The sequence below is a fragment of the Adiantum capillus-veneris genome, chromosome 18, assembly GCF_014529385.1.
Source record: "Adiantum capillus-veneris isolate H3 chromosome 18, ASM1452938v2, whole genome shotgun sequence".
Lineage (NCBI taxonomy): Eukaryota > Viridiplantae > Streptophyta > Polypodiopsida > Polypodiales > Pteridaceae > Adiantum > Adiantum capillus-veneris.
Genome location: NC_140948.1, coordinates 50,769,637 through 50,797,001, shown reverse-complemented (window position 1 = coordinate 50,797,001; position 27,365 = coordinate 50,769,637). Strand labels below are relative to the sequence as shown.

Genomic DNA, 27,365 nt, shown 5'->3' with positions numbered 1-27,365 from the left:
TTTTCTCGCCATTTCTTCTAACCTTATCTTAAACGATAAAAAGAAAAAAATGGTATAACCTTTCTATCACCCAAGTGTGGTAGATTGGTTATGCCAATTCCCTCTTCAATAACAGGTAAATAACCTAAATCTAATCTATTATAACGTAAATAAACCTAAATCTAATCTAATATAACGTAAATCTAAATCTAACGTAAATAAACCTAAATCTAATCAAACGTAAATCTAACTAAAAATAAACCTAAATCTAATTTAATTTAACTTAAATAAACCTGAATCTAATTTAACGTAAGTCTCCATCTAACCTAATCTTTAACGTCTTTTGGGATAGTTTCCTACGACAATAAAATTCTCCTCTTCTTGTGTGTGTGTGTGTGTGTGTGTGTGCGCGCGCGTCAATAAAAAGAGAAAAATGGTATAACCTTTCTATCACCCAAGTGTGGTAGATTGGTTATGCCATTTCCCCTCTTCAATAACAGGTAAATAACCTAAATCTAATCTAATATAACATAAATAAACCTAAATTTAATATAATATAACATAAATCTAAATCTAACGTAAATAAACCTAAATTTAATCAAACGTAAATCTAACTAAAAATAAACCTAAATCTAATCTAATTTAATTTAAATAAACCTAAATATAATTTAACGTAAGTCTACATCTAACCTAATCTTTAACGTCTTTTGAGATAGTTTCCTACGACGTTAAAACTCTCTTCTTCTTGTGTGTGTTTGTGTGGGTGTGTGTGTGCCAATAAAAAGAGAAAAATGATATAACCTTTCTATCACCCAAGTGTGGTAGATTGGTTATGTCATTTTCCTCTTGAATAACAAGTCTTGAGTTCAACTCCTCGTCGGCCTGGCTAGATTTTTAGGTCTCTTTAATTAGTTTCCTACGACGTTAAATTAAACTCTCTTCTTCTCGGGTGTGCGTGTGGGTGTGTGTGCACGCCAATAAAAAAAGGAGGAAAATGGTATAGCTTTTCTATCACCGAAGTGTGATAGATTGGTTATGTCATTTCCCTTATGAATAACATGTCTTGAGTTCAACTCCTGTCAACTAGATCTTTAAGGTCTCTTGGGATGGTTTCTTACGATGTTAAGACTCTCTTCTTCTTCTTCTTTTCTCTCTCTCTCTCTCTCTCTTTGTTTTTTATATCTCTCTCTCTCTCTCTCTCTCTCTCTTTTCCTCTCTCAATGTGTGTGTGCATTCTTTGTTTATGCATGTGTGTGTGCATTTTTGGTTTATGCATGCTCTCTCTCTCTCTTTTACTCTCTCAATGTGTGTGTGCTTTCTTTGTTTATGCATGTGTGTGTGCATTTTTTGTTTATGCTTGTGCTCTCTCTCTCTCTCAAAAACATAATGTGTGTGTGTGTGTGTGTGTGTGTGTGTGTGAGAGAGAGAGAGAGAGAGAGAGAGAGAGAGGGAGAGAGAAAGAGGGGAAGGGACCATGAGAGTGAGGAGAGGGAAGGAGCATACCTGGCTCTCCTTCCTCTCCTCGTGTGTGTGTGTGTGTGTGTGTGTGTGTGTGTGTGTGTGTGTGTGAGAGAGAGAGAGAGAGAGAGAGAGAGAGAGAGAGAGAAAGAGGGGAAGGGAACATGAGAGTGAGGAGAGGCAAGGAGCATAGCTGGCTCTCCTTCCTCTTCTCGTGTGTGTGTGTGTGTGTGTGTGTGTGTGTGTGTGTGTGTGTGGAGAAGAAAGAGAGAGAGAGAGAGGGAGAGCGTTACCTTGCTTGCTTGAGCGCGCGTCGAAAACTCAGATCTGAGATCTGAGTTTTCGGACGCTCTCGGTTATTTTTTTTAGCCCTGACGACGTCGCTATATGCATCCCTATGTTTAAAGTAACATAGCGACGCTCGTAGCGACGCATATAGCGACGCCGTGCTTTTTCATATTTGAGCGTCGCACTACGAGCGTCGCTACTATTAAGCATGTCTTGTAGTGGTAGTACTTGGCACTACCTTGGTCTACATATATGCCAAGTGTGGTGCAATTCAAAAAACACAAAAGGGGCTTGAGGAGATTCCTATCTAGAATGTGGACTCTATGAATGCTCTGATTGCGGGATATGCTGAACAAGGGCATGTCGAGGAAGCTCTTGGCTATTTTCAACAGATTGCAACGTGAGGAAAACTCTCCAAATGAAGCACCTATGCTTTCGTCTTGAAGGCATGTGGAAAAATGCAAGAAGCTGATATGTGAAAAAAATTAACAATGATATTGTTAATCAGGGGATGTTGAGAAAAAACATCATGCTTGGCAATGCCTTGGTCGACAGTATGCCAAAGATGCTTGAGGAGCTGCTTGTGTGGGATGTTGTCTCTTGGAGTACATTGATTTCTTGCTATGCCCAACAGGGGCAGGACCACAAAGCTCTTCGCTTTTTTCAGCGGATGCAAAGTGAGAGCATCTCTCCAGATGCAAACATGGTGCTTGACATGTGGCACCACTCAAGATTCTGATACGAGAAAAAGAATTCACAATGATATTGGTAGTGCTCGACACTACCTTAGTGGACATGTATGCCAAATGCGGTCTACTTCAGAAAGCACAAAACGTGCTTGAGGAGGTTCCTCTTCACGTTGTCGTCTCTTGGAGTGCACTCATTTTTGTGTTTGCCCAATAGGGTAGGGCCAAGAATCTTTGGGTTGTTTTAGCAGATGCAAACCGAGGGCATCTCTCCAAGCTGAAAATGTGGTGCTTGGCACTACCTTGGTCAACATGTATGCCAAATGTGGTCTACTTCAGAAAGAAATTTTTTTGCTTGAGGAGCTGCCTCTTTGACCCACGATGTCGTCTCTTGGAGTGCACTGATTTTTGAATATGCCCCACAGGGTAGGGCCAGGAAGCTTTGGTTTGGTTTCAGTAGATGCAAACCGAGGGCATCTCTCTAGCTGCAATCACCTATGCTTGCATCAAAGACACTGAATTGGGAAAAGGAATTCAAAATGATATTAATAGTTAGGGGCTGTTGGAAAAGAACGTAGTGCTTGTCACTGCCTTGCTTGACATGTATGCCAAGTGTGGTGTAATTTAGAAAGCATGCAAAGTGCTTGAGGAGCTTTCTCTCCAGAATGTCGACTCTTCGAATGCACTGACTGCGAGATATGCCAAACAAAAATAGGGCAAGGAAGCCCTGAGCTGATTTATACTTTTGGCAATGCCTTGGTTGACATGTATGCCAAAGATGCTTAATGATCTGCTTGTGCGGGATGCGTCTCTTGGAGTGCATTGATTTTTGGCTATGCCCAACAGGGGTAGGGCCACAAAGCTCTGGGTTGTTTTTAGCGGATGCAAAGTGAGGGTGTCTCTCAAGATGAAAACGTGGTGCTTGGCACTACCTTGGCTGCCGACATGTATGCCAAATGTCTGTCTGCGATGTTGTCTCTTGGAGTTAACTATTTTTCGGATATGCCCAACACGGTAAGGCTTCGGGCTATTTTCAACAGATGCAAACCGCGAGCATCTCTCCAATTGCAATCACCTATGCTTGCATCTTTGAAGTTGTTTGGTACTACGCATGAAACTAATATAGGAAAAAAATTTACAATGACAATAATAGTCAAGGGCTGTTGGAAAAAACGTAGTGCTTGGCACTACCTTGGTCGACATACATGCCAAGTGGTGCACTTCAAAAAACGCGAAAAGTGCTCGAGGAGATTTCTGTCAAGAGTGTTGACTCTATGAATGCACTGATTGCGAAATATGTTGAATAGGGGCAAGACAAGGAAGGCCTCTACTATATCCAGTGGATGCAAAGCGAGGACATGTCTACATATGAAGCCACCTATGCTTTTGTCTTGAAAGCATGTGGCACTGTGCAAGACGCTAATATGTGCAAAAAAATTCTCAATGATATTGTTAATCAGGGGTTGTTGAGAAAAAACATCGTGCTTGGCAATGCCTTGGTTGACATGTATGCCAACCAAGGATGCTTGAGGAGTTGCCTGTGTAAAATGTCGTCTCTTGGAATGCACTGATTTTTGGCTATGCCCAATAGGGCAAGGCCACAAAGCTCTGGGTTGTTTTCATAAGATGGAAAGTGAGGGTGTCTCTCCACAAATGAAAACGTGGTGCTTAGCATTGCCTTGGTCACCATGTATACCAAATGTGGTCAAAGCACTAAAAGTGCTTGAGATGCTACCTATCTGCGATGTCGTCTTTTGTAGTGCACTGATTACTAGATATGCCCAACACGGCCAGGGCCGGTCAGGCCTTTGGGTTGTCTTCAACAGATGTAAACTGAGGGCATCTCTATTTAGCAATTTTTTTCTCACCAACATTGGCATGCACTTTGACCAACTTTTTGGTTTCCCTTGCACTTGCTTTGGAAAATTTGCTACCCCTTCCTTACTCTCCTAACCCTTATGATCTGATGCACAAAAGAATTATGCACTTCAAAATAGCTATTGCAATGTGTGAACAATGTTTATGTTTGTAAATATGTTTTCTTTGATGTAGGATTCAACCCATGCTCTCTCACAATCAACAAATTACTATAGGGGCAAATCATTTCTTGTATGAAAGTTAAACGTGGCATCTGTGCTAGAAGAAGTTTTCTTTGACCTCACCAAGCAAGATGAGGTCCAATATGGCAGTGTCAATATGTTGAGAAGTGATGTTGCAATTATAAATTGAGAGAGAGAGAGAGAGAGAGAGAGAGAGAGAGACTATGGCGAGCTAGCATCAGGCCACGTAGCTCATGCCAATCTTGCCAATTTGGTTACACCACGTCTTCATGTGCTCTGGTGTCGTGTAGTTGGCCTTATATACCATGCAAGAGTAACTAGATGAATTGCAGTGTATCCCCATCTCCCAAGAAACCTCATGGAGAGAACTACGTTGGGATTACCCCTCGGGACTATGTGACACCCCCATTTTCAAGTGGGATTGATGGTCCATGATCTTTGGATGATGTGGACCGTTTATTCTCAAGAATAAAAATATTCCAACCAAATTGCCGCCCCCTGCCCTGGCGAGACTTGAACTCACCATTTGTCGCACCAAAGGCTATGACTATAGCATTAAGCTATCACACACCACTTGAAATAGTGATGAGAACTTGCTAACAACGAAGCTACCACACACCTGAGAGTACCAATGTTCTTGCATATCATGGCTCACTCTTTTGATGATTGAGGGAGGCCCCCCCCCCCCCCCCCCCCCCCCCCCCCCCCCCCCCTTTCTTTCCCCTCAAAAAAAAAAAAAAGGAATGACATCCTCGTAAAAACTCTGCTGCACTAGCAAACTTGGCTCTTGCATTGCTTCCTCATCAATGTTGATATCAGTGATGATGGGCTCATGAAGCCCCAAAGTCTGAAAAGCTTGACAGGGATGTCTAAGCGACTTCCGATAACTCGATCGATCTACCGACTGCGGATTTTTTAATGTCTATACTTAAGAAAAGCAAATATAGAGAAAATAGACAACAGTAAAGCCTTGCCTTTTGGGGGGAAAGCCAAAAAGTCGTGGAAAATAGGTGGACACGATGGGGTCATTGCTTGGTGATTGGTCATGGCTTCTGGGAGGACTACGCGATGCTACATGGAGAAGTGTACGTCTCAAACAGAGAGTACTTTTCTAGAGGTCGGCAGGTCTCTCTCCTTATATGAAGTGGGTTCACGCAAGTGGATAGGCTATCGGCCTAGGAAAGGAAAACTCCACGGGAAGGAAGGCACATGCCATAGGATTTTCTTTCGGAAAGAAAATATGTACGCGCGACGTAGTCAAAAAAGGCTAACGTAGAGTTGACTACAAGGACATCCTCTCCTCCTCTCACACACAGACACGACCCCCCCTCAAATCTCTTTATAAGCAACGCCCTCGTGCTCTTCTCCCATTTGGGTGCGCTCGCTTTGTGCTGCTCCCTGTGCATCTGTGGTCTCTCTCTCTCTCTCTCTCTCTCTCTCACACACACACACACACACACACAGAGGACCCCTTCTGCATGGACGGCTCGCTCAAGCTTCTCTCTCCCCCCCCTCGGCTGCATTCCTTCCTCTCCTTCAAGCTGCAGTCCCCCACCATGTCCCCCCGTGGTGTCGTCACCGGTCCTGTGCCCGCCGCGAATACAGCACCCCGCTCCCCCATCGACTTATCCATTTCCATCAAAGATGAGGCGGCCCAGCTTGCAGATAACATACAGGTGCTGGTACGGCAGGATGCAGCGGCGGCAAAGCAATATTGCATGGATTCATCAGATGATCTGGCCACCAGGGATTACCTCTCCGGCCTTCCTGAACAAGCCCCTCCTCTACAGGAGCAAGATTTTCTTGTAAGCATACTTTGTACAACATTCCTTGAGAAATTGACAGTCCTGTGCACGCTTTCATATTGTTTTACTCGAGTAGGATACGTATAATGACCCAACATTGCGGAGTTTGTTGATACATGATACGCGTTTGCATGAGTAGATTATCCTTCATGGTGCTCTTCAGTATATTTTCTGAGCAACGATAAGACCTACAGATGTTGCAATTATATATGTTGCGGACCCGCAGTTTGCATGCTTGTCGATACATGATATGCGTTTCATGAGTAGATTATCCTTGAAGATGCCCTTCAGCATGGTTTTGAAGCAAGATGCCCCATAGTATTAAAGAGCTAGCATATATATTCGTACTAGGCATATGAGCATAGGTGTCCAAATTTGCATGATCTTTCATGGTTACTGATCTCACTTCTACATGCCTTTTCTTTGCTAGGGCAATGATTTGAGTGGACCTAGTCTCTTACAAGGATCCAAGGACACAGACTATAATCAGGTAAGATTAGATTCTCGGGTCTCAATGTAAGCGATGTAGTGTCATTATCGCATTTTAGATCATGGCATACCAAGACATGCATTTGCTGTCCGCGTCCTAAATTGACAGCGCTATTACATTTTACAGATGGACCTCCTCAGGCAAGAGCTAACAAGAATTAGTGAGGAGAATGAGAGGCTAAGAATGACTCTCATGAATGTAAGTGGCAATTACAAGCGCCTAGAGAATCACTTGATCTCGGTTCTACGGCAGCAAAATGTTGATCCACAAGTTTATGCCAGCAAGCCAAGCGCAACTCTGACACAGGTATCATCCATTGGGCATTGAATAAAGTCATTCAACATGATGCATTTATATTGAGTCTATCCATAGTGCATATGTGCCCTGCATGATGATGAAAGTCTGTGTCTTATTTTCTTCCGTGTCGATTCTCCAGGTTTTGAAAAACTGTGTTGCTGACTTTATTGGCATTTGAGTTCAACTATTGCTTGTCAAATATTTGTGCACTTCATGCACACACTCTCATGTGTATGTTGCTTCCATGTCCAGCCTAACATGCAAGGGCCCATGCAAGAAGAGCTCGTGAAAGCAAACCTTGTCACAGCATCCCAATCTGTGAAAGAGGCTCCAGCTGAGAGCATGTCAGAGACATCGAGCGACAGCAATGGCAATAAGGTTGTAAAGTCTGGCGATCGAAAGCGGCATATTGCAAATGGGAATGCAACCGTGAATCGGGCAGGTTCACCGAAGAGGGCGAGGTCCCTTGGAGAAGAGGACCACCGGCAGTCGGGAGAGCATCACGAATATGCTACTGGAATTATATCCTCTCTAGAGCAAGAGCGTCGCTTTAAAGAGGGGGACAACATGAAACAGCTGGCTTTGACGCCCTCGGCACCGGCCAGCACACAAGAACAGCAGACAGATGCCATAGTTCGCAAGGCGCGTGTTTCTGTTCGTGCTCGGTGTGAGGCTCCCATGGTAAGCAGGTGCACTGTTTTTGACCCGAATCTGGATACTTAAAGGGTAGAAGATACTAAGTATTGTTGCTAATGATTGCAGCTGAATGATGGGTGCCAATGGAGGAAATATGGACAAAAAATGGCCAAAGGTAATCCTTGTCCGCGCGCCTACTACCGATGCACAATGGCTGCTGCTTGTCCGGTTCGAAAACAGGTACGACATGGAGCATTTCTCAATGGAACTTACATTGCATTTCCTTGTACAATATAACCTAGGTTAAGTCACTCACAGCAATAGGTAGAATTTAGGAGGCTGGTATGGAATTTGAAAAGGTTTTAGTAGGACTAATTATCTGACTGTGTGCATATATCCATGACGGCTTAGTCAATTCACGTAGGCCTTTATCCAGTAAAACTAGTTGTAGCTGCGATATTGTGAATGGAAATGGGGCCTTGATAATTATTATCACACAAATATCCAATTTATCCTAGGATGAAAAATTTGTTGTAGAGTACACTCTGGTGATCTGAGTTATAAATGTGCGCAAGTGCTCGCCGTGAGGCTTGTCATGGTAGGTCAACATGACAGACTCATATGCTCTTAGTCGAGAATGGAGGATGGGAAAACTTTTATCGTATACTATGAGGTTTAGGGGTCAATATGCACTGAAAGTGTGAGTGCATGGCATATGCAGGTGCAAAGGTGTGCTGAGGATACAAGTATATTGATAACTACGTATGAGGGGAACCACAATCACGCGCTACCGCCAGCTGCACAAGCGATGGCATCCACCACTTCGGCAGCAGCATCCATGTTGTTAGCAGGCTCATCGACAAGCACCAATAGCAATGGCAACCAATTGGACCCATCCTCCTCATTGGTCAGCACCTCCAACACTACACAAATGGCGCCGAGCTTCTTTGCTGGCCGTATGCTTCCCCCCACTGCCAACGCTTGCATTTCCGCCTCTGCTCCTTTCCCGACCATAACCCTCGACCTCACCAACCCCCCTCTCATGAACTCTACATCCCAACCTTTCAACCTTCAACAGCACTTATTGGACCCAAACAGTGCAACCCACTCCTCCTCTCCTTGGAAGTTCCCTTTCCACCTCAATCCATCACCCGCTCAACAAGACCTGCTCTTCTCAACCCAAAACCTCTTCTCACATGGCTCCCTCTCTGCTGCTTTGGCGCCAAACGCGGCTTCTATTGCTCCCTCCATCAATATGGGCCCTCCCCATGGCCAAAACCTTCTGCTTGACAGTGTCAGCGCTGCGACGGCTGCCCTCACTGCCGATCCCAACTTCACCGCGGCCTTGGCTGCTGCCATTACTTCCATACTGACGCAGCCGAAAGCTAGTGATCTACCTCCTCAAGCAGCTGCCCCCTCCCTTTCCATGCCTTGTGGACCTGCTACTCAGTCCTCAAAATTGACATCCCAGGAAAGTCAGGATAAGCAAGCTGGCCACACTCACTCTCAGAGCTCTTAGATTGGCATGCTAATTTCTACCCTTGCCAACAAAATTTTTGGACTCCTGTGGAATTCTTGCAAGATACCCCAAGCCTTGTACATCTGATGGCCAAAGTGCTCATTCTTTTTGGATCATATTCTCATATCTTGGGACATTGAATTGGTGTCCCTTTGGTGAACATAAGATCATGTCAAACATATCTATCCTCTGAATTAGTGTTGGGAAGGTCACTATATGTAATCCTCCTTTGAATTAGTGTGGGGGAGGTCACTATATGTAAACCTCCTCTCTTTTTGTAAAATCCCTTAATTGTGAATTCTTGAAGGGATATAATGAACCCTTTTCTTTTGAAATCTGTAAATGCTTTTGAAAATTGGAAAATTAGCTCTTATATATTTCTATTTTTGTAAGTTTTGAATACCATTCTATTGAACTCATTTGATGGGCGCAATTTCTATGTGTGAATCCCTAGGAAGAATTAGCGTCCCTTTGATGAACATAAGATCATGTCAAATTTATTCTATCCCTTAAATGAACAAAAGATCATGTAAAACATATTGGTAGATGCCCTTCAAAAATGCTATTTTTGTAACCCTATGCTGGTAAATGATATATCATAACAACGGTTCTTCATATATAAAGTTCTCTAACTATGTATGCTGTTATTATCAAGTAGAGATTATTACACAATATATTTTCTTTCAATTGAGCAAATTAGTTATAGTTCTTTTCCTCTTTCACATGATAGCACTTGTAAAATTGGGTGAAGCAAGATATTGACGAAAATCATGCCCTGTCTATTTGAGTTGTGTGGAAATCGCTAATTTGTGGCAACAAATTTATTTCTTTAGAACGAGAAACTATATGGAATGAGCTGGATATGTTCAAACAACTATTCTAGGTTGGTACTTAAAACTAAAGATGTCACACTCATAGACTCGACGATTACTGGAACTGAAATAAGAAACACCATAACCGAAAGGTGAAATATTGGAACTAAAAGACAAGACAATGTAAAGGAAACTGAAACTGAGATAGTATTTTAGATGTGCAAAATACAACGGAGAGCATTTGATATCCCAGAAACACCATAACCGAAATAAGAAACACCATAACCGAAAGGTGAAATATTGGAACTAAAAGACAAGACAATGTAAAGGAAACTGAAACTGAGATAGTATTTTAGATATGCAAAATACAACGGAGAGCATTTGATATCCCAGAAGCTGGATTTATCATTATAGAAGAGAGAGAGAGAGAGAGAGAGAGAGAGAGAGAGAGAGAGAGAGAGAGAGAGAGAGAGAGAGAGAGCGCACTAAAATGATTGCCAGAGTACAAGTAGCTCCGGACATAGGCTAGTGTATATCTAAAGAGTCAAAAGCTATACAAAATGAGTAATGGGTCCTATTTATAGGTTGTCCCTAATTGACTGTGCACTCTCAGTTATTACTGTGATAACTCACTGGTTACTGCACTTCGAAGCTTCCTTTGCCAGCTAGTTCAACTTGGGTTTAGTTCCCAGCTTCTACATTCCTCCTTTCCTTTCTTGAATTTTGGTATATACCAAATTTTTTAGTAAACGGTTTTTAGATTGTTTTCCAATTGCCTAGTGATGGTGTCAGTAAGGTTTCTCACTTGCTTATTGCTTCTTTTATATTTGGACAGCCAACTCTCCTATGCCAGCATATGACTCCAAAGGTGCCGGCTATGGATAATCATTGTCTTATACCATGCATCTCAGGCTTCCTTAATCGCCTCCTTGTTAGCCCGCTCTACTTGAGCAACAATGGACTTCCTCACCCAGTGTTTGTCAAATGAACCTTCTTCTTGTCAGGTGCCTTCTTCCTCTTAGATGGTGCCTAGGATGCTTCAGAAGTAGTGGGTCCAACATTTTCCTTCTGAATCAGTTTGAAAAGATCCTCTTGCTCCAACTGGTCCTTCCTAACCGTTGTCATTTCAACTTCATAGGGTGTCAGCGCATCCCAAGTCTTAGTGTCGGCATCATATAGGGTTTGTATGCCTCTTGTCATACGAGTTCGGACAAGCTTGTGACAATCAGAGGCCGTATGCATCCATCCCTGAGGAACTGGCTGGTTACACTTGATACAGACTTCAAACAAAATCTCAGTCATTTCTCTGACTTGTGGTTCAGAGCTTGCCTTACTAGCCAGTTCCTTCTCTCGAATTTTATAAGCCTCAATTGTCAGCTGTAACAACTGATTCGTAATGCTAATGAGCTGAATTTTCCACTGGCCCATTAACAACTAAAATCTACATAGGTATTCCCTTAGTTCACTGGCCACGGTCTTGTGTTGTGCATCTTGCCCTACTTGATTCCATGTTGGTACTTGATTCCATGCCATCCATTCTGCAGTTGCCTCTTCATACCGTGCTCGAAGCCCATCTGCTATCTCCAGATATTTGTTTTGGTTTGTTGGCTTCGTGTGAGGTGGAAAGAGAGTTGCAAAGAATCGAGGCAACTCAGCTTCCTTAAATGGAATGACATAGAGCAACGCTAGAGAATCAGGGACAAACTCTAAGAAATTCAGCACTATTTGATTTTCTTGCTACATCATTTTCCTTGCAAGCTGAACCACGTGAAACAGACTCTTGAGCAAAATCCTGGTCTTGGGCTCTCTGTTGCTGACCTCATTGCATTCTATTAATTCCTTGGCTTTGAGATCTAGTACTCTTCTAGCACTTTGGGTTTGAATGAGCACCTCCTTCAATTGGCGTCTGATCTCCTTCATAAACTCATATATAGGCTTGTTGCTTATCAGTATTTCCATGTAAAGTCCTAGTGACCTGAGATCTGTTGTGGTTAAATCTGTGGTTTTCAAAGGCACTGCTTTATCATTGCTAGTGAGGTCCCACTTTGTAATTCTTTCCAACACTTGAACACATGCAGGATGAAATGGTAGTCGATAGATTGCATGGTCATGATAAGTCACTGACTTCAAGTCTATCACCATCTGTCTGGCTTCCACATAGAGCATCTGGAATCGCTTTAGATCTGAGTACATTGAATCATCATCCGGAAACTGGTCAATCTGAAGACTTTTCGCTCTTTGCAGACCTTATTAAGTGCTAGTACCTCAGTGGATCTGATAGGGTCAGAATCAAAATCAGTGATGAGTAGCACACCTTTTCCTTTATTCAGAGTTGAATCCACTTGGTCCTAATGTCCCCCAGTTTGCTATTGTGAATTTGGATGGTCTCCTGTTGGTGGGTCATGCTGCTCCGTTGGGTTCCTGCTATTTGATTCAGAGGTGTATTCCCCGTTGATGTCCCCCTAGTGGATGCTCCAATGTCATGCCCATCGGCTCCATCCTCATCATCATCATCATCATCGTTGTCAGGCTTCTTCTAGTGTTGTTGATCTTGATTCTCTTATTTGTCCTCATCTTCCTCATAATTATCATCCTCATATTTCTGGCTATCAATGAAGTCAATGATAGCTTCATTGACTAGTGTGGTTGCGTACAGTCTTGTTTTTTCTCTGAGTTTTGTCTGAACTGTCTCTATGAAGGTTTCAAGATCAAATACATTCAGAGTAAGATCCCCATTCTTATCCACAATCGCGTATGTGTTTTTTGGGTGTCTTGCTCAGTGGTCTCCGTACTGGCTGGTTTCCGAGTTCTTGCTTTAAATCCATTGATTAAATCCAACGTTCGGGGCTTTTTAACAGCAAAATCCATATCTATGTCATTAGCTGAACATTTCTCCCCTACCAACTCCTTAATCTTGCCAAAATCAGTATCTGTGTGGGTGATCGGGCGCTTCTACCCAACCAACTCTTTGCTCTTGGAGTTTGTCCCTAGAAGGTTTTGATGAAATTTCCTTTCTTTGGGACTCGGTCTGTTTTGAGTCAACTCTATTAGGCCCAATTCCCTCATCAGATGAATCTAAATTGATTTTATTAGCTCTGGAAACATCCACACTATCTCATATTGTGGTGATGATGACAGGTACTGCAGGGTGACTCGCCCAGTAGACAAACTACTAGATATACCAGACTTTGAAGAGGCTTCTAGATTTAGCCTTGGCTGCATGACACTGCTGAACAAAATCTGTGCAACGTTGATATTAGCCTCTGGGTCTAATATTTTATCTAGTAGCATTGCAATCAGTTTCTCAAAGAGATGTGGAATTGTTTTTTAAGATGACGGTCTCAACAATAAACCTGTATACAATCGTGTGTTCTAGTGCCACTAGTGGAATACCTTGAGCCCCATCTTTTGTTTTCTTTTTGGCATGATCCTCTTCTTTTAGATACTGGCTGATGTCCTGAGCAGTCGTCGCTGGTGTGGCTTTCTGGTCATTAGGGAGTTTGAAAATGTGGACTACTTTGCCAGCCCTGTCAGTTCTAATGTGTGATCATGAATCACTACAGTACGTTTTTCAGCCTTGTACGTATTGAGCACTTGTTGCATGATTTGCCCATCAAAAGGAAGTGATACTGCTTCCTTAATCACCTCTAAACCCCATAGTTTGAGCAATTCTTGCTCACTTTCTTGGAATACATACTTTGCTATTTTGTTGTGTGGTATGAGACCTAGAGACTCCTTAAATCTCTTTGTGCGGGCGTGCATCTTGTCCATGGATTCCTTCATATACTGTGACATTTTCTTTCTGCCCATACATGGTGACGGGAGCAAAGCAAACCCGAACCCCGACGGGCCTATAAAACGCCGGGGGCTGAATGGCGCGCCTCGAACCTGTCACGGTAAAGCGAACATGGGGCACCACCTATATGCACACATATCTATAAAGCTTCTTAGCTCATGAAGATTCCTTGGTTTAGGCCATCCTTTTATTCCCTCTAACTTTGATGGATCCATTTGGATGCCATCTTGAGAGATGATGTGACCTAAATACTGAATCTCTTGTAAGAAAAATTCACTTTTCTTTCAATTAACATAAAGTTTATTCTCGCTTAGAACTTGAAATATTACCTGGAGGTGTTGCTTGTGTTCGTCTAATGACTCATAGTAGATGATGATATCATCAAAGAACACTCCAGTAAAGGTTTGGTGAGGCCTGGATAACTTCTCCATCAAGCGGTTGAATGTGGCCGGTGCATTGGTCAAGAAAAGGCATGCCAATGTATTTGTAAAGACCGAATGTAGTGCAAAATGCGGTCTTTACAATGTCTTGATCAACTATCCTTATTTGATGATAGCCACTTTTTAGGTCAATCCTACTGAAGTAGGTGGACCCTTGTAGCTGTCTTCTACACGTGGAACGGGAAACCTATTCTTGACAGTGATCCTATTTAGTGCTCTATAGTCGACACACATACGATATGTGCCGTCTTTCTTTTGCACTAGTAGCACAGAAGATCGAACAAAATGGAGATGAGCTAGGCCTAACCATGCCCTTCTCAACTAACTCATGCACTTGCCGCATAATCTCCTATTGTTGAGCTTGAGAAACTCTATAAGGAGGTTTGTTAGGCAGTGAAATTCCTGGGAAGAAGTTGAATTGCATGGTCATCATTGCCTCGTTTAGGAGGTAGCTCACAAAGGATGTCATCAATAAAGACATCTTGAAACCCCATGAGAAAATTGGATAACTATAATTCATTTTGATTGTGTATATTTTCTTTTGCTAAAACATTAGGTTCATTTTGAGAGTCTTTAACAAAAATCATCTACACGGAAATAGAGCTCTTTATTGACTTATTGAAAGCTTGTGTATGTACAATGGGTATGAAAGCTTGCGTATGTACAATGGGTATGGTGTTACCCATTTGCTTGGCATCTATGTACATTTTTTTTTCCATGAACCTAAAGGAGATTCTCCTTTTAGGGAATTTAACATTGGCAGCCATGCAATCAAACCATGGTGCCCCTAGGATTACATCCTCATGCTTGAGAGGAGAGATAAAGAAATCCTCTTTGTCCACATAGCTTTGGACATGGAGCCTCAATTTCTAGATTAAGAGAGTGACTGAAGCTTCTTGCCCCTTGAAAGCACTGTCTGTGGGTAGGACATCTCCCATCTCGTAATCTTGTATGCCTAGCTTGGTGGCCAACTCTGTGGATATGAAATTGTGAGTAGAACCAGGGTCAAAAGAGAATAAAAGCATCATGTTCTCTTACCTTTCCCCAAGCATGGCATAGAGGAGATCCTTTGTCGTGAGTTTCCTCCTCTTGGATTTCGAACAAGGTAGCTCTAGGAGGTTCATGGCGGGTGTTCTTTTGGGGACAAGCGCGGTACGCATGCCCTTGCTCGCCGCACTTGAAACAACGGTTATCCTTGCAATAACGCTCAAGCTCTTTAGGAGAGAGTTTGTTTTTACCTTTGTAAACTCCCTTCTCCTTAGCTTTGTTGGAGTTGCCCTTAGGAGACTTTTGGACATTGTCCTCCCCCTTAGGCTCATTGGAACCCTTGTTTTTTATGGGCTTAAAATTTCTTTAAGCCCCCATTTGGAAATTGATTCGAGAAGCCACCATAGTATGGTGTATAACCGCCAATATGGTGCGTGGCCTTTGAGAGTTGACATACTCAGCCATTTCTGCAGTTAAGCCTGCACAAATTGTTGCTTTTTCTCTCCAAAATCCAACTTTTTGAAGACAATGGCTTTGAGTTGTAAGTCCCAAAACTTGTCTACATATTTGTGAATGGATTCATAGGGAGAGAGCTTCAAGCTTCGCCATTCGGTGAGTACTTTGTCTTTGGCATCGGTGGCCAGAAACTGCCTCATAATGGAAGCTCTTAAATCTTTCCATGTTCGTGGAGCTTCACCGTTGGCCTATAGGCTAGACCACCATTGCTTGGTGGACTTTTGAAAGTGCATAGCTACATGGCGTAGCTTAGAGGACTCCATGAAGTCCTCATCTCCAAACGCCGCATCGAACTGTTGGATAAAGGTTAAGACTTTGTCCATAGCACCAAAGGTGCCATCGTAGGTAAGGAAAGAGATGATCTTCCCTCCCTCTTTGAACTTCTTGAGCTTGGACGACCTCTTCCATGCGGCATAGGATTTCCTATGGCCTCTTCTTTTTGATGGTTCAAAGGTTGCACCCTCACTTTCTTCAGAAGGTGAAGAATTTGAGGAAGATGGAGAAGAGGGTGATCTCTTTCTCGCCTTTTTCTTGCCTTGATCTTCTTTGTCTTCACCATCACTTTCATAAGAGGAAGAGGATGAAGAAGATGGAGAAGGGTGTCCTCTTTCTCGCCTTTTTCTTCTCTTGCTTTTTGTCATCCTCTTTGAAGTATGGTGTGGAGAAGTATGCGATGGTCTTCTCTGTTTTCGATGTGATGGAGAGCGTTTATCCCACCGTCGAGGTGGCAGGAGACTCACTTCTTTCTTGTTCCTTCGGTAGAGGCTCTTGAATTCTCCTTTGAGAAGGAGATGCATCATCAAGGAGAAAATTTATGAGCCCTTCATATGGATCCTCTTCTTCTTCCCGACTCAAAGAGAGACCTCTTTTGGAAGTCTCACAAGGAGACTTCCTAGGTGTTCTCTCGTCATGGTGGGGAGCTTGGAGAATCCCATGAGCACGAAGCTGCCTTTGCACTTCACATTGGAGGGATGGATTGCGCATGTCTTGTTGAAGCCTAGAAACAGGATAGTTAACAAGCATTGGGGCATCATTAGTAGCCTGCTCATTAGCAAAATCAAAGTTATCAAAATTAATTTCACTCTCTTTACTATTGTCAGCCATTATAACAACTTTTAGGTGTAAAATTTTTAGGTGTACTTTGGCACTTCAAGCCCTAGTTGCTACTCCTATTTACACCTTTAGAAAAAACACTCAAGCTACTGTACCCGTGGCTCAAATACCATTAATTGTAAGGAATAGAAGAGAGGGTCATTCCACACCAAAATAGCACCGACTCCTGTCAAGTTTCTAATAGCTCAATAGTGGTTAACCATAGGCAAGCCCCGTAGGACTCCACTATTAAGACCATACATCTCGACGGTGATGCCCCGTTAACTGCACAAAGGCAGGCGCACTACAAGGCTGAAAAATCCCTATTCTACTTACTCACATGCAATTAATAATACGAACCATTTAGAGCTAGCTTTAGCACCTCCCTTCTTGAGCAAGAAAAGAGAAACCTTGTGCTCTGATACCAATGTAATGTTTAATGGTCTAGTAACTTGCGTGTCACAAAAAATAGCATGAACATAGTGAGAATTTCATTAGAATAGATTCCTAATGAGAATAACAAGAGTGCTTGGGTGGAGATAGCTACAAAAAGTATAACACCTAGTTAGATAACATGAACAATACTTCAAAAGAGAGAGAAATTAAGCAATTGAAAATAGTTGAGGACCGGATTTGCATGGAGACGTTCCCCCCTCCAAAAGGCTTTGTATTATGGTTTCTCCCATCAAGAGAGAAATTTTACAATACAGTTCTTTGTGTTCTTTCTATACTAGCTAGTGCAATGAAGATGGAAACTTCAAGCACTAAGAAAAAAATTTATCAAACACAACATAAATTCCCTCACGGTCTCAGACCCAAGACCTCACACACCTTCGAAGATGGTTAGAGCAAGCGGGGTATGAGAGTAGATTGAGAGGAAGAAGGAGTAGTCTACAAGAAAGATGTACATCTCCTCACATAATGACTCATATTAGCATAGCTTAGCTTAGTAATTAGCATGGTAGAGGAAATGAGCATGCATTGAAGCTTGGCTCTTGGTTGGATTTGCATCACAAAGCCAAGAGTTGTTGGTGTAGGCCTCCCTTCTCAGAAGCTTGGAGTAGGTGATAAGCTTTCCATTAAATCTTGAGAAGAGATAGAGTCTTCTTAATCTACACATGAGCTTGTGTGGGTGTGTGTGGATAATTCACCTTGAAAAATCAGTCCCCTCTCTCTCTCTCTCGTGGTCGACCCCTCTTGCTATTTGCTCTTGCTAGCATCTCATTGGACCTCCCTAGGCTTAGACAATAGGATTTCAGGAGCATAAGTGATATCCTTCTGACATGTGTGCCCCTTCTCCCTTTTGTGAGAGCTTTAGTTAATTAATAAATGTGATTAAACTCTCATTGGACCCCTTTGTCTTCTGGCCAATAGGATCAGGCAAGCCATTGGGCTGCTGAATGCTCATTGGACCCCTTGGGCGACTGTCCAATAGCCTTCTAGAGAGCTTAATTCTTATTGGCTCTTTTATTAAGTGTTTTTAAATTAATTAAACTAGATTTACTCTAGCCTAATTCTCATTGGTCCACCTCCAAGGCCATCCAATAGGATTTGAGTACACCTTGTGGGCATCTGGCCTAGGGAGCTGACATGTGTCCCTCTTTCCCCTTGTGTACAAATGAAATTTGTGAGTGTGTGTGGGTGTTTCTCTCTCATCCCCTACTTCTTGGGCTCATCCCCTCCTATGTAGGGACTTGTGAAGACTTTTGTACACACACAAAGAATCCAAATTTCCTAATCTTTGACCTTTGGACACAACCTTTGAATTTTGGAACCTTAGCATTTTGGAAGTCTTAATGGGCTGAACCCTAAGGTCTTTGGAGCCCATTATTGCACATAGCTCTTTTGCAGATGGCCCCCCCTTTGGATCCCTATTTTCACTCCTCTGGATCCCTATTGCGGCCGGTCTGCCTGCTTAACCAATATTCTAGCTTTTTCTCCCCTAGCACTTCCCCATATTAAATGATCAGTTTAACATGAGAAAATCATTTAGGAGAATTAGATATTAGTTATTATGACATTTTTTCTTGTTCTGAGGCCAATCTTCTGGGAATTTTCCTAGCTAAAGGAAATCATATACTTCTTGCCATTTTGGGTCTGGTTCTTCCTCAACGGTGCTTTGAAATAGTTCAACGTCTTTTGGGGGATGTTTTAGAGTAACCTTCAGTGCTTCTAGAAAGAAAGTCATCTCCACAATGTGACTTTCCTAGTTTGTGGAAAATTTTGAATTCAATTTCCATTAAGAAAATCATCCACCTGATCAAACTTCCTTGTATGATTATGTTATTAATCAGAAACAATAAAGCCTGATGATCAACATAAAAGTGAAATAATTTCCCTAGTAAGTAATGTCTAAGCTTAGTTGCACTAAACACCATTCCCAATGCCTCTCTTTCTGTTGTTGAATATCCTTGTTTGATTGAACTGAATCTACGACTGGCGAAGTAGGTCTATCTTCCCATCAGCTAAGCCAATATAGCCCCCATCGCCAATCCCGAAGCGTCAACATGTACATGGAAGATAATATCCAGCTGCTAGCAGAGGACCGGCTTCCTGCTGATTGCATCTTTCAAGCATTGAAATCTTCTCTCACATTCTTTAGTCCATATGTATTTAGTTCCTTTCTTTGTGATCTCATAAAGGGGTAAGGCTTTAACTGCAAACATGTGAACAAATTTTTGATAAAAATTAATGCTCCCCAAGAATGAACTCAATTTTGAGACGTAGCTGGTGCTCTGGCTTGTTGAATACTCTTGATCTTTTACTCGTCCTTCTTGATGCTGTTTCTCAAAACAATGTGTCCCAGTATAACTGACCTTTCTAGACCATAAACACAGACTTGAATGGGTTTAAGCAACACCATCTCTAGAAATAATATGTGCATCTCTTCAGTGGAAAATACAGTGAAATCATCCACAAAAATGGCTAAAAATTTATACAAAAACTCACTGAAAGTTTCCATCATACATCTTTGAAATGTAGTTGGAGCATTACAAAGTCCGAATGGCATTACTAGATACATAAATGCTCCCCACTCAGTTATGAATGTCTTTTTTGCTCTGTCTTCTGGTGCAATCTTCATTTGGTTATAGCCACTATAGCCATCCATAAAGCTATACATCTCATGGCGTGCAATTTCATCCAACATCATATTTGTAAATGGCAATGGAAAGGTTTCATTAATGGTCTGGGCATTGAGTTTCCTACAGTCGACACAAACTCTGAGCTTTCCATTCTTCTTTGGGACAACCACTATAGAAAATAACCAGTTTCTTGCTACCTCTGTAATGAATCTTGCCTTAAGAAAATTATGAATCTCCTCTTTAACGTTCTTTGCATAGTTGGGATTCATTCTGTATCTCTGCAGTCTTTCTAGTCTAGCATCAGGTTTCAATGGTGTGAGGTGCTGGCATACTTCTAGATCTACTCCCTTCAGATCTGTATGTTCCCAAGAAAATACGTCTTTATACTTTTGGAATAGTGCTTTGGCTTTTTCCTTGATCTCCGTCTTCAGATATTTGTTGATGTTAATCATTCTTGATTCCTCCTATGAGTCGAGATTCCATTCTTCAAGTTCTTGATCGTCTAGAAGCAACCAATTTGATCTGCCTCCTTTTCTCTTAGCCAATGATTCAAATTACTTGTCTGTTCAAATGCCTACAACATAATCATTAAATGTGTTTTCAACTTCAAGGAGACCATTCTGAAGATCTTATTGTGGTACTATTGGAATTTCTTCCTTCGCCTTTGAATGATCCTCTGAGATGGTTTCTGCTCTTCCACTGAGCTTTTGAGGTAAAGACTGGTTTGGTTCCCGACCATCTATCTAGACTAATCTTTCTCTAGCGTTTACTTCAGTGAACTGGTTAGGGTATTGTTGTTTCTATTGTTCCTCTTGTTGTTTGTACATTAGAACCATGATGAGGTTGATCTTTGTTAAAGGGAAGATATTCATGGAGGTTAAAATCCTCTCAATCTTTTTTGTACTATACTTCTTACAAAGCTCTTTTGGTCTTAATGCCTTTATCCATGATCTTGTGTTATTTGTCTTCACCTGGATTCTCCTGCTCGAGCCTTGGATAGTCAATGTTTGGTTTGCATAATCATGTACATCCCCAACAGTTTTTAGCCATGGCCTTCCCAATAAAATTCCATACGCCCCTTGGACATCCAACACCAAGAAACTGGTTTTGAATTTCTCTTTCCCCACCCTTATCTACATGTTTTCAATAAGACCAGTGGCTTGGACTACCTTTTGATTTGCCATCCTTATTTTGAATGGAGCTGGCTTGGGGCTGGGGGCTGGCTTCATCTCGATTATCCTCATCTTTTGTTGAAGATGCTTGCCAAGAATATTCACTCATGCTCCTCCATCCAAAATAACACCAGATATTGGTTCCCATTGTTTTCTAAGCTTATAGTCTATTTGTTTTACTGGGGAACCTCATCATGTCATAGCCACAAAATCCATTGTTCTGGCCTCTACTTCAACTTTTCTCTTTTGTCTGATAAATTTTGGCCACCTCAGGCAATGTGCATTGAATGTCATCCAACTCTACATTTAATTTCTAAATTCAATCACAAACCTTGGCATAAGAATCTTCATAGTTTCACTCCACTGGTTTTCTTGTAGTTGCTAGCTGGCTCTGTGATGAATCCACCTAATTCTTCCCCAGGCTAGTATGTCTAGCCTCGGCCAAGTTTGCTCTGACTTGCCTTGATTCTTCTCTCAAACTCTGTACTACAACAATCATAGACTCCATATGCTGCCTTCTCCAATTTTGGTTCTGAAGGCTGAACTAGTATTTTGTGAATGGTCTGAGCATGTGAACTTTTTGGTTGTTCTGGAAGCTTCCTTGATAGATTTTCAGTGATTTTTACTGCAAGCTCCCTTTGTTCTTGCCATTCATCTACTATCTTTTCCTTACCCTTAACCTTCCACACTTTCCTTTGATGTTCCCACTCTCTAACCTCAGCATTTTGGAAATCTTCTTCAATAAGGATTTCTTCAATCACTACTCCTTTGCTTCTTGTGACAGCTCTTACGGGTATTGGCTCTAGCAATTTCTAGTTAGCTACCTTTGGCTTTGGTAAATTTGGACACTGAGCTACGAAGTGGCCAAACTTCCTACAAGTATAGTAGTTCATGTTTCTCTTAGAAAAATCTCCCCTGCCTATACCCCTTCCGATTCTAGTCTGATAGCATCCCCTTCCTCCTCTAGTGCTTGTAGTAGCTTCATTTTCCCTAGTCCCACTTGCTCCATCTGGGTTGGGTGCTTCTGTATTTTTGATGGCAATCATTGATAGATCCTTTTATTTCTTGAAGTGATGAATCCAAATTCCACAATTGTTCTAGACATGACCAAAGGATTTGCAATATGTACATTGGGAACTCTCACTTGACATATGGTCCTTTGACCTACATTTAGAACACCATATTTCTATTTTCCTTACATAAGTTCTTGTTTTGACTATCTCAAAGATTTTCTTAGACATTTCTTCAATCTTTTTGGTCCAAGCCCCTTTGTTTGTGAAAAGTATTCCCCCCATTCATCTTCATCTATGTCTTTCATTTCAGCATATTGCTCAAAATCTTGTATATGAACATCAGGGTCATCCTTCTTTCCTCCTTTGCACATAGGAAATAAAATTTTCAAATCACTAGAATGTTCCTTGGTCTTGCTGATTCTGGTTTTACATATTGGTTTCTTCCCTTTTGGCTTCTTCTTGTCGTAATGACCAATGTTATTCTAACCGTCCTTTGTTTCCATCTCTGTCACTGTCCCTTCAATTGCTTTCTTGGGTCTCTTGTGTGTTGAGTGATGAGTTTTTTGGCTCCTATCACTCTTATATGTCTGCTTTTGACTTTTGGATTCTTGATTCCTATTCCGTCCAGCAACTCTTTCAGCTCGTTGATGCCTAGAATGACTGGAATGCTGCAAATCCCTTGATTCCTCAGCCATATCCCTTGCTGGAGCAACCTCAGTCTCACTCCGAGGTTGTGGATCAGTTTCAGAGCCTAATTCAATCTCTTCTAGAGCTGGACTGACCCTTTCCTGATTTTCCGTAAAGCGAGTTGCTGGCCTATGACCTCTAATACTTGTTCAAGGTGGCATTGTGGACATACAATAGCTCTAATATTAGCTGGGAGATAATTTGCCTGTCTCAAAGTTTTTAGCTCAAAACACTGTGATTGCCAAAATAAAATAAGTTGGATGTGTTCAGATAACTATTCTAGGTTGGTAACTAGAACTAAAGATGTCAGACTCAGAGACTTGAAGATTACTTGAAACAATACTAGAATTGAAATAGGAACCACCAGAATTAAAAGCTGAAGTACTGGAACTAAAAGACAAGACACTGTAAAGGAAACTGAAACTGGGATTGTATTTCAGATATGCAAAATACACTGGAGAGAATTTGATATCCTAAAAAATGGCTTTATCATAACAGAAGAGAGGGCGCACCAAATTGATTGCAAGAGTATAAGTAGCTCCAGACAAAGCCTAGTCTAGATTCTAAAAAGTCAAAAGCTATACAAAATGAGTAATGAGTCCTATTTATAGGCTGGCGTTTGACTGACTGTGCACTGTCAGTTACTACAATAACTCATTGGTTACTGCATTTGGAAGCTTTCTTCGCACACAGTCCAACTTGGGGTTAGTTCCCGCCTTCTACACTATATGCAAATATCGAAGTAAAACATATCACTACTAGCGGCTCTTCACACTATTGTTGTAAAATAAGCGACACTTTTCGGTTTCGTTTTGGTGTTGATATTATCATTGATATACACATAGCAAATATCGACTATGATATTGATGTTAATACCGATTGTGATATGAGCGCTCCAAGAGGGCAAAAAAATAAAACAAAAACACACACACATACACTGCAAATCTACACAGACATAATATAGATTTGCATATACATAAATGAATACAAGCACGTAGACACACAAAATCGAAATATTTTTTATATATTCAATAATTGCTGGATTAGTGAAATTAATTAAATTGACAAGGATTTTAAAATTGTTTTGTTAATTGATAAGTGTTGTTTTGAGTACCAATATAAAAATAAAAACTTGATATAAATTTAAAATTTAAAATTTAAACTTATTATTGTATTTATATTCAAAATTTAGGATTTGATTTTTTTATTTTGTTATCAATCCGCAATTTTAATTTACGTTTAAAGATTGAATTTAGATTTAAGATTTATGTTTTTTGATCTAAATTTAAGTCAAGTGTTTTTAAATTTCATTTGAATGACAATTTTAATTTTAATTTATAATTCAAAGCTAAGTTTAAATCATAGATTTAAATTTAGCATTGATGCTAAGTTTAAATTTATAGTTTAAATTTTACACTGTGTTAACTATAATTATATTTAAGTTTAATTTAGAGTTACGATTTAAGTTTAGACTTTAAAATTTAAAGCTTAGGTTTATATATGTATTTGTGAGCCATATGCAAAGGGGTTAGCAGAAACATCAAGATGGCAAGCCGTTTGTGAAGTCAATATGTTTGCTCTTTTCTCTTGAAAACACAAATGTGCTTTAAAAATGACTTACCCTCTTGTTATTTGTGTTAACAAGAATGCATATGGCTTGCCCAAACTATCATGGGGGGTAAGTGGGAAAGCCGTATACAAAGCAACAAGCACATATGGCAAGTGTGCAAGCTTTTTTTAAAGTTTATTTGTATTTTTTAAGACCTTCTAAAGCTTTCTATGTGCTTTTCGCTTTGTATACGGCTTATTTACTTGCCCATTGATGGCTAGGGAAATTCGTATGCATTCTTGTTAACACAAACAAGAGAGAAAGTCCTTTTTGAAGTCCGTTTCTGTGTTCAACAAAAAAAAAAAAATCAACCTCAGAAAGGGATTGTCATCTTCCCGTTTGTACTAACCACTTTGCAAACAGGCTGCCCTTGTACGGATTGGTAGTTTGAACAAGATGACAAGTCATTCTTGAAAACGCTTCGCATATAGCTTATCCACTTGTCTATTGATGTTTTGGGTAAGCCATACTTGAAGCGATCAGCACAAACCGCAAGATGGCAAGACATTCTTGAAAACGCAAGAAAAACTTTAAAAATGCAAATAACCTTCAGGAATGGCTTGCACACTTGTCATATGTGCTTACCACTTTGGATATGGCTTGCTCAAATCATCAATAGGTACAAGGGTAATCCATATATGAAACTGTAAACAAAAATGATAAATGGGCAAGCCATTTTTGAAGTTAGTTTGTGTTTTAGGAGAAAAAAAAGGAAAACAAATGTTACCATGTATATGTGGTAGTGATGTGTGCAAACACACTTAGGACTACTGGGGCAATTTTTCCCTCACTAGGACGTTTTTCCCTCGTGCATTGTATGTACACCCATCACTCTAGGGCTATCTTATCTTTCCATTTCACACAAAGTAATACACTCTCTATTGTGTGCCTTGAGCTTCTTTCGTCTTCTCCAAGCTGTGTGTGTTTTCTTGCAACCCTAATTTCAACAATTGGTATTAGAGCAGGTTGCATCCTCCCGGGCTTAGTCGCCAGTAGCTCCAGCACATGCATGTTCATATTTTTGATTCGAGCTCATTTCGGCCTATGTTTCCACTAAAGACTGTACTACGCAAGCTATTTCTTCATCTTTTACAAAATTTCTATCAGTGTTGTCATAACAGGTCCCTTACAAACTTCTACGGTTTGTGCTATATAGCACATGTTGTTCTTGATCTGTTTCTTCTCTTTTTGACAGTTTTCACATCAGCTATAGCATTTACCATGGCTGACAACAACACAGATGTGTCCAAGATGTTTACTGAGGATAGATTGGATGAGGACAATTACCCTATGTGGGCTTATACGATGCAACATGTTCTTGTGTCAAAGGGCGTTTGGAACATTGTGCCTATAATTGATGTACATCTTGGTTCTATGGATAAAGGGGATGTTGAGGATGCTGCAGATTTTGCTGCAAGGATTGTTGCTACTAGAACTTTTTTGCCTACAACTGAGCAAGATCGTTGGGATGCAAGAGATACACATGCTCATGCATTGATTGCATTTTTTGTGAAGCTCACTATTACTTCTTACATTCGTTTTGCAATATATGCAAAACAAGCTTGGGATATTCTGGTTAGTATTTATGCAAGTCTCAATGAGGCAAAAATTGCATTGCCGCATCTCTATTGCGTAAAGAATTGGAGTTGAAGATTATGCATGAGGAAGATAAAATGGAAACTTTCCTTTCTGGTATCAAGGATATATATGAGCAACTTATTTCTATAGGTGAAGTCATTTTTGACAGTTCCCTTATGCAAATTGCTCTTGATGATTTGCCAAATTCTTACTGGATTTTTGATAGTATCTCGAGAATTATGACCCAAGGAAATTCTGAAGTTGTCGAGTTTGATGCATTATGCACATTGCTATTGAAAGAGTCACTTTCCACAAAAAAATAGGGCTAAGCAGTGTGCAGTTGAACAAGATGTTATTGTTGCTCAAAGAAAAGGTGGTAACAGCAATGTAACCACTTATCATGATTCTTCTACGAGTGGAAAATCTTCTGTTCCTATTGCTTCTGCTGTTACCATATACATGTGGTAGTGATGTATGTGAACACACTTAGAACCATCGAGGCATTTTTTTCCTCACTAGGAGGTTCTCCCCCCCTGCATTGTATATATGTCCGTCACTCTAGGGCTATTCATCTTTCCATTTCACACTAAGTAATACAATCCCCATTGTGTGCCTTAGCTTCCTTCATCTTCTCCAAGCTATGTGTGTTTTCATGCAACCCTAATTCCAACAATTGGTATCACAATAGGTTGCGTCCTCTCCAGCTTAGTCCCCACCAGCTCCAACACACATATGCTCACTTTCTCTGACTTTTGTGAGCTTTGGAGAGTTTTAGCATGTCATTAGCTCATATTTTTTATTTGGGATCATTTCGGCCTTAGTTTCCACTACAGATAGTATTGCGTAAGCTATTTCATCATTTTGTGCTGAATTTTGTCAATGTCGTTTAGTACACAATAGGTTCCTTAAAGACTTCTATAATTTGTTCTATATAGCACGTATTGTTCCCGCTTTGTTTCTCCTCTTTTCGGGAAATTTTCACATCAGGTGGAGGCATTCGATATGGCTGACAACAACACAGATGTGTTCAAAATGTTTGTTGCTGAGGACAGATTGGATGGGGATAGTTACCCTATGTGGGATTACATGATGCAACATGTCCTTGTATCAAAGGGCATTTGGAACATTGTGCAGGTCATTGATGTCATCGGTTCTGGGGATGTAAGCGATGTTGAGGATGTTGCAGGATTTGGTGGTAGGATTGCTGCTGCCAGAGCTGTTTTTTCTACGGCTGAGCAAGCTCATTGGGATGTAAAAGAAGCGTAGGCTCATGCATCGATTGTTTGTCTATGAAGCACAATATTACTCCCCACATGCATTCAGAAAAACCTGCAAAACAGGCTTGGGATATTCTGGCTAGTC

At 41.0% G+C, this 27,365-nt stretch overlaps 2 protein-coding genes across 2 annotated transcripts; both read left to right on the top strand.

Annotated features, from left to right (window-relative positions):
* The first annotated feature begins 2,048 nt into the window (after nt 1-2,048).
* Nucleotides 2,049-3,982, top strand: LOC147435639 (putative pentatricopeptide repeat-containing protein At3g49142). Its single transcript, XM_086487756.1, has 4 exons — nt 2,049-2,120; nt 2,234-2,431; nt 3,291-3,425; nt 3,719-3,982. Exons 1-4 carry the CDS (start codon nt 2,049-2,051, stop codon nt 3,980-3,982), a joined length of 669 nt encoding a protein of 222 aa, XP_086343882.1.
* A 1,848-nt stretch (nt 3,983-5,830) lies between these two features.
* Nucleotides 5,831-9,597, top strand: LOC147435638 (WRKY transcription factor 42-like). Its single transcript, XM_086488646.1, has 6 exons — nt 5,831-6,276; nt 6,707-6,766; nt 6,893-7,072; nt 7,316-7,744; nt 7,826-7,939; nt 8,421-9,597. The coding sequence occupies exons 1-6, from the start codon at nt 5,950-5,952 to the stop codon at nt 9,216-9,218; spliced, it is 1,908 nt and encodes a 635-aa protein (XP_086344772.1). The 5' UTR covers nt 5,831-5,949; the 3' UTR covers nt 9,219-9,597.
* Nucleotides 9,598-27,365: the final 17,768 nt, after the last annotated feature.

Coding starts and splice junctions, on each gene's coding strand:
- LOC147435638 (XM_086488646.1), top strand. CDS start 5,950: ATGGACGGCTCGCTCAAGCTTCTCTCTCCCCCCCCTCGGCTGCATTCC. Junction 7,073..7,315: donor CAAGCGCAACTCTGACACAG/GTATCATCCATT, acceptor TTCCATGTCCAG/CCTAACATGCAAGGGCCCAT. Junction 7,940..8,420: donor CTTGTCCGGTTCGAAAACAG/GTACGACATGGA, acceptor TGGCATATGCAG/GTGCAAAGGTGTGCTGAGGA.
- LOC147435639 (XM_086487756.1), top strand. CDS start 2,049: ATGAATGCTCTGATTGCGGGATATGCTGAACAAGGGCATGTCGAGGAA. Junction 2,121..2,233: donor TTGGCTATTTTCAACAGATT/GCAACGTGAGGA, acceptor ATTGTTAATCAG/GGGATGTTGAGAAAAAACAT. Junction 3,426..3,718: donor TTTCGGATATGCCCAACACG/GTAAGGCTTCGG, acceptor TATGTTGAATAG/GGGCAAGACAAGGAAGGCCT.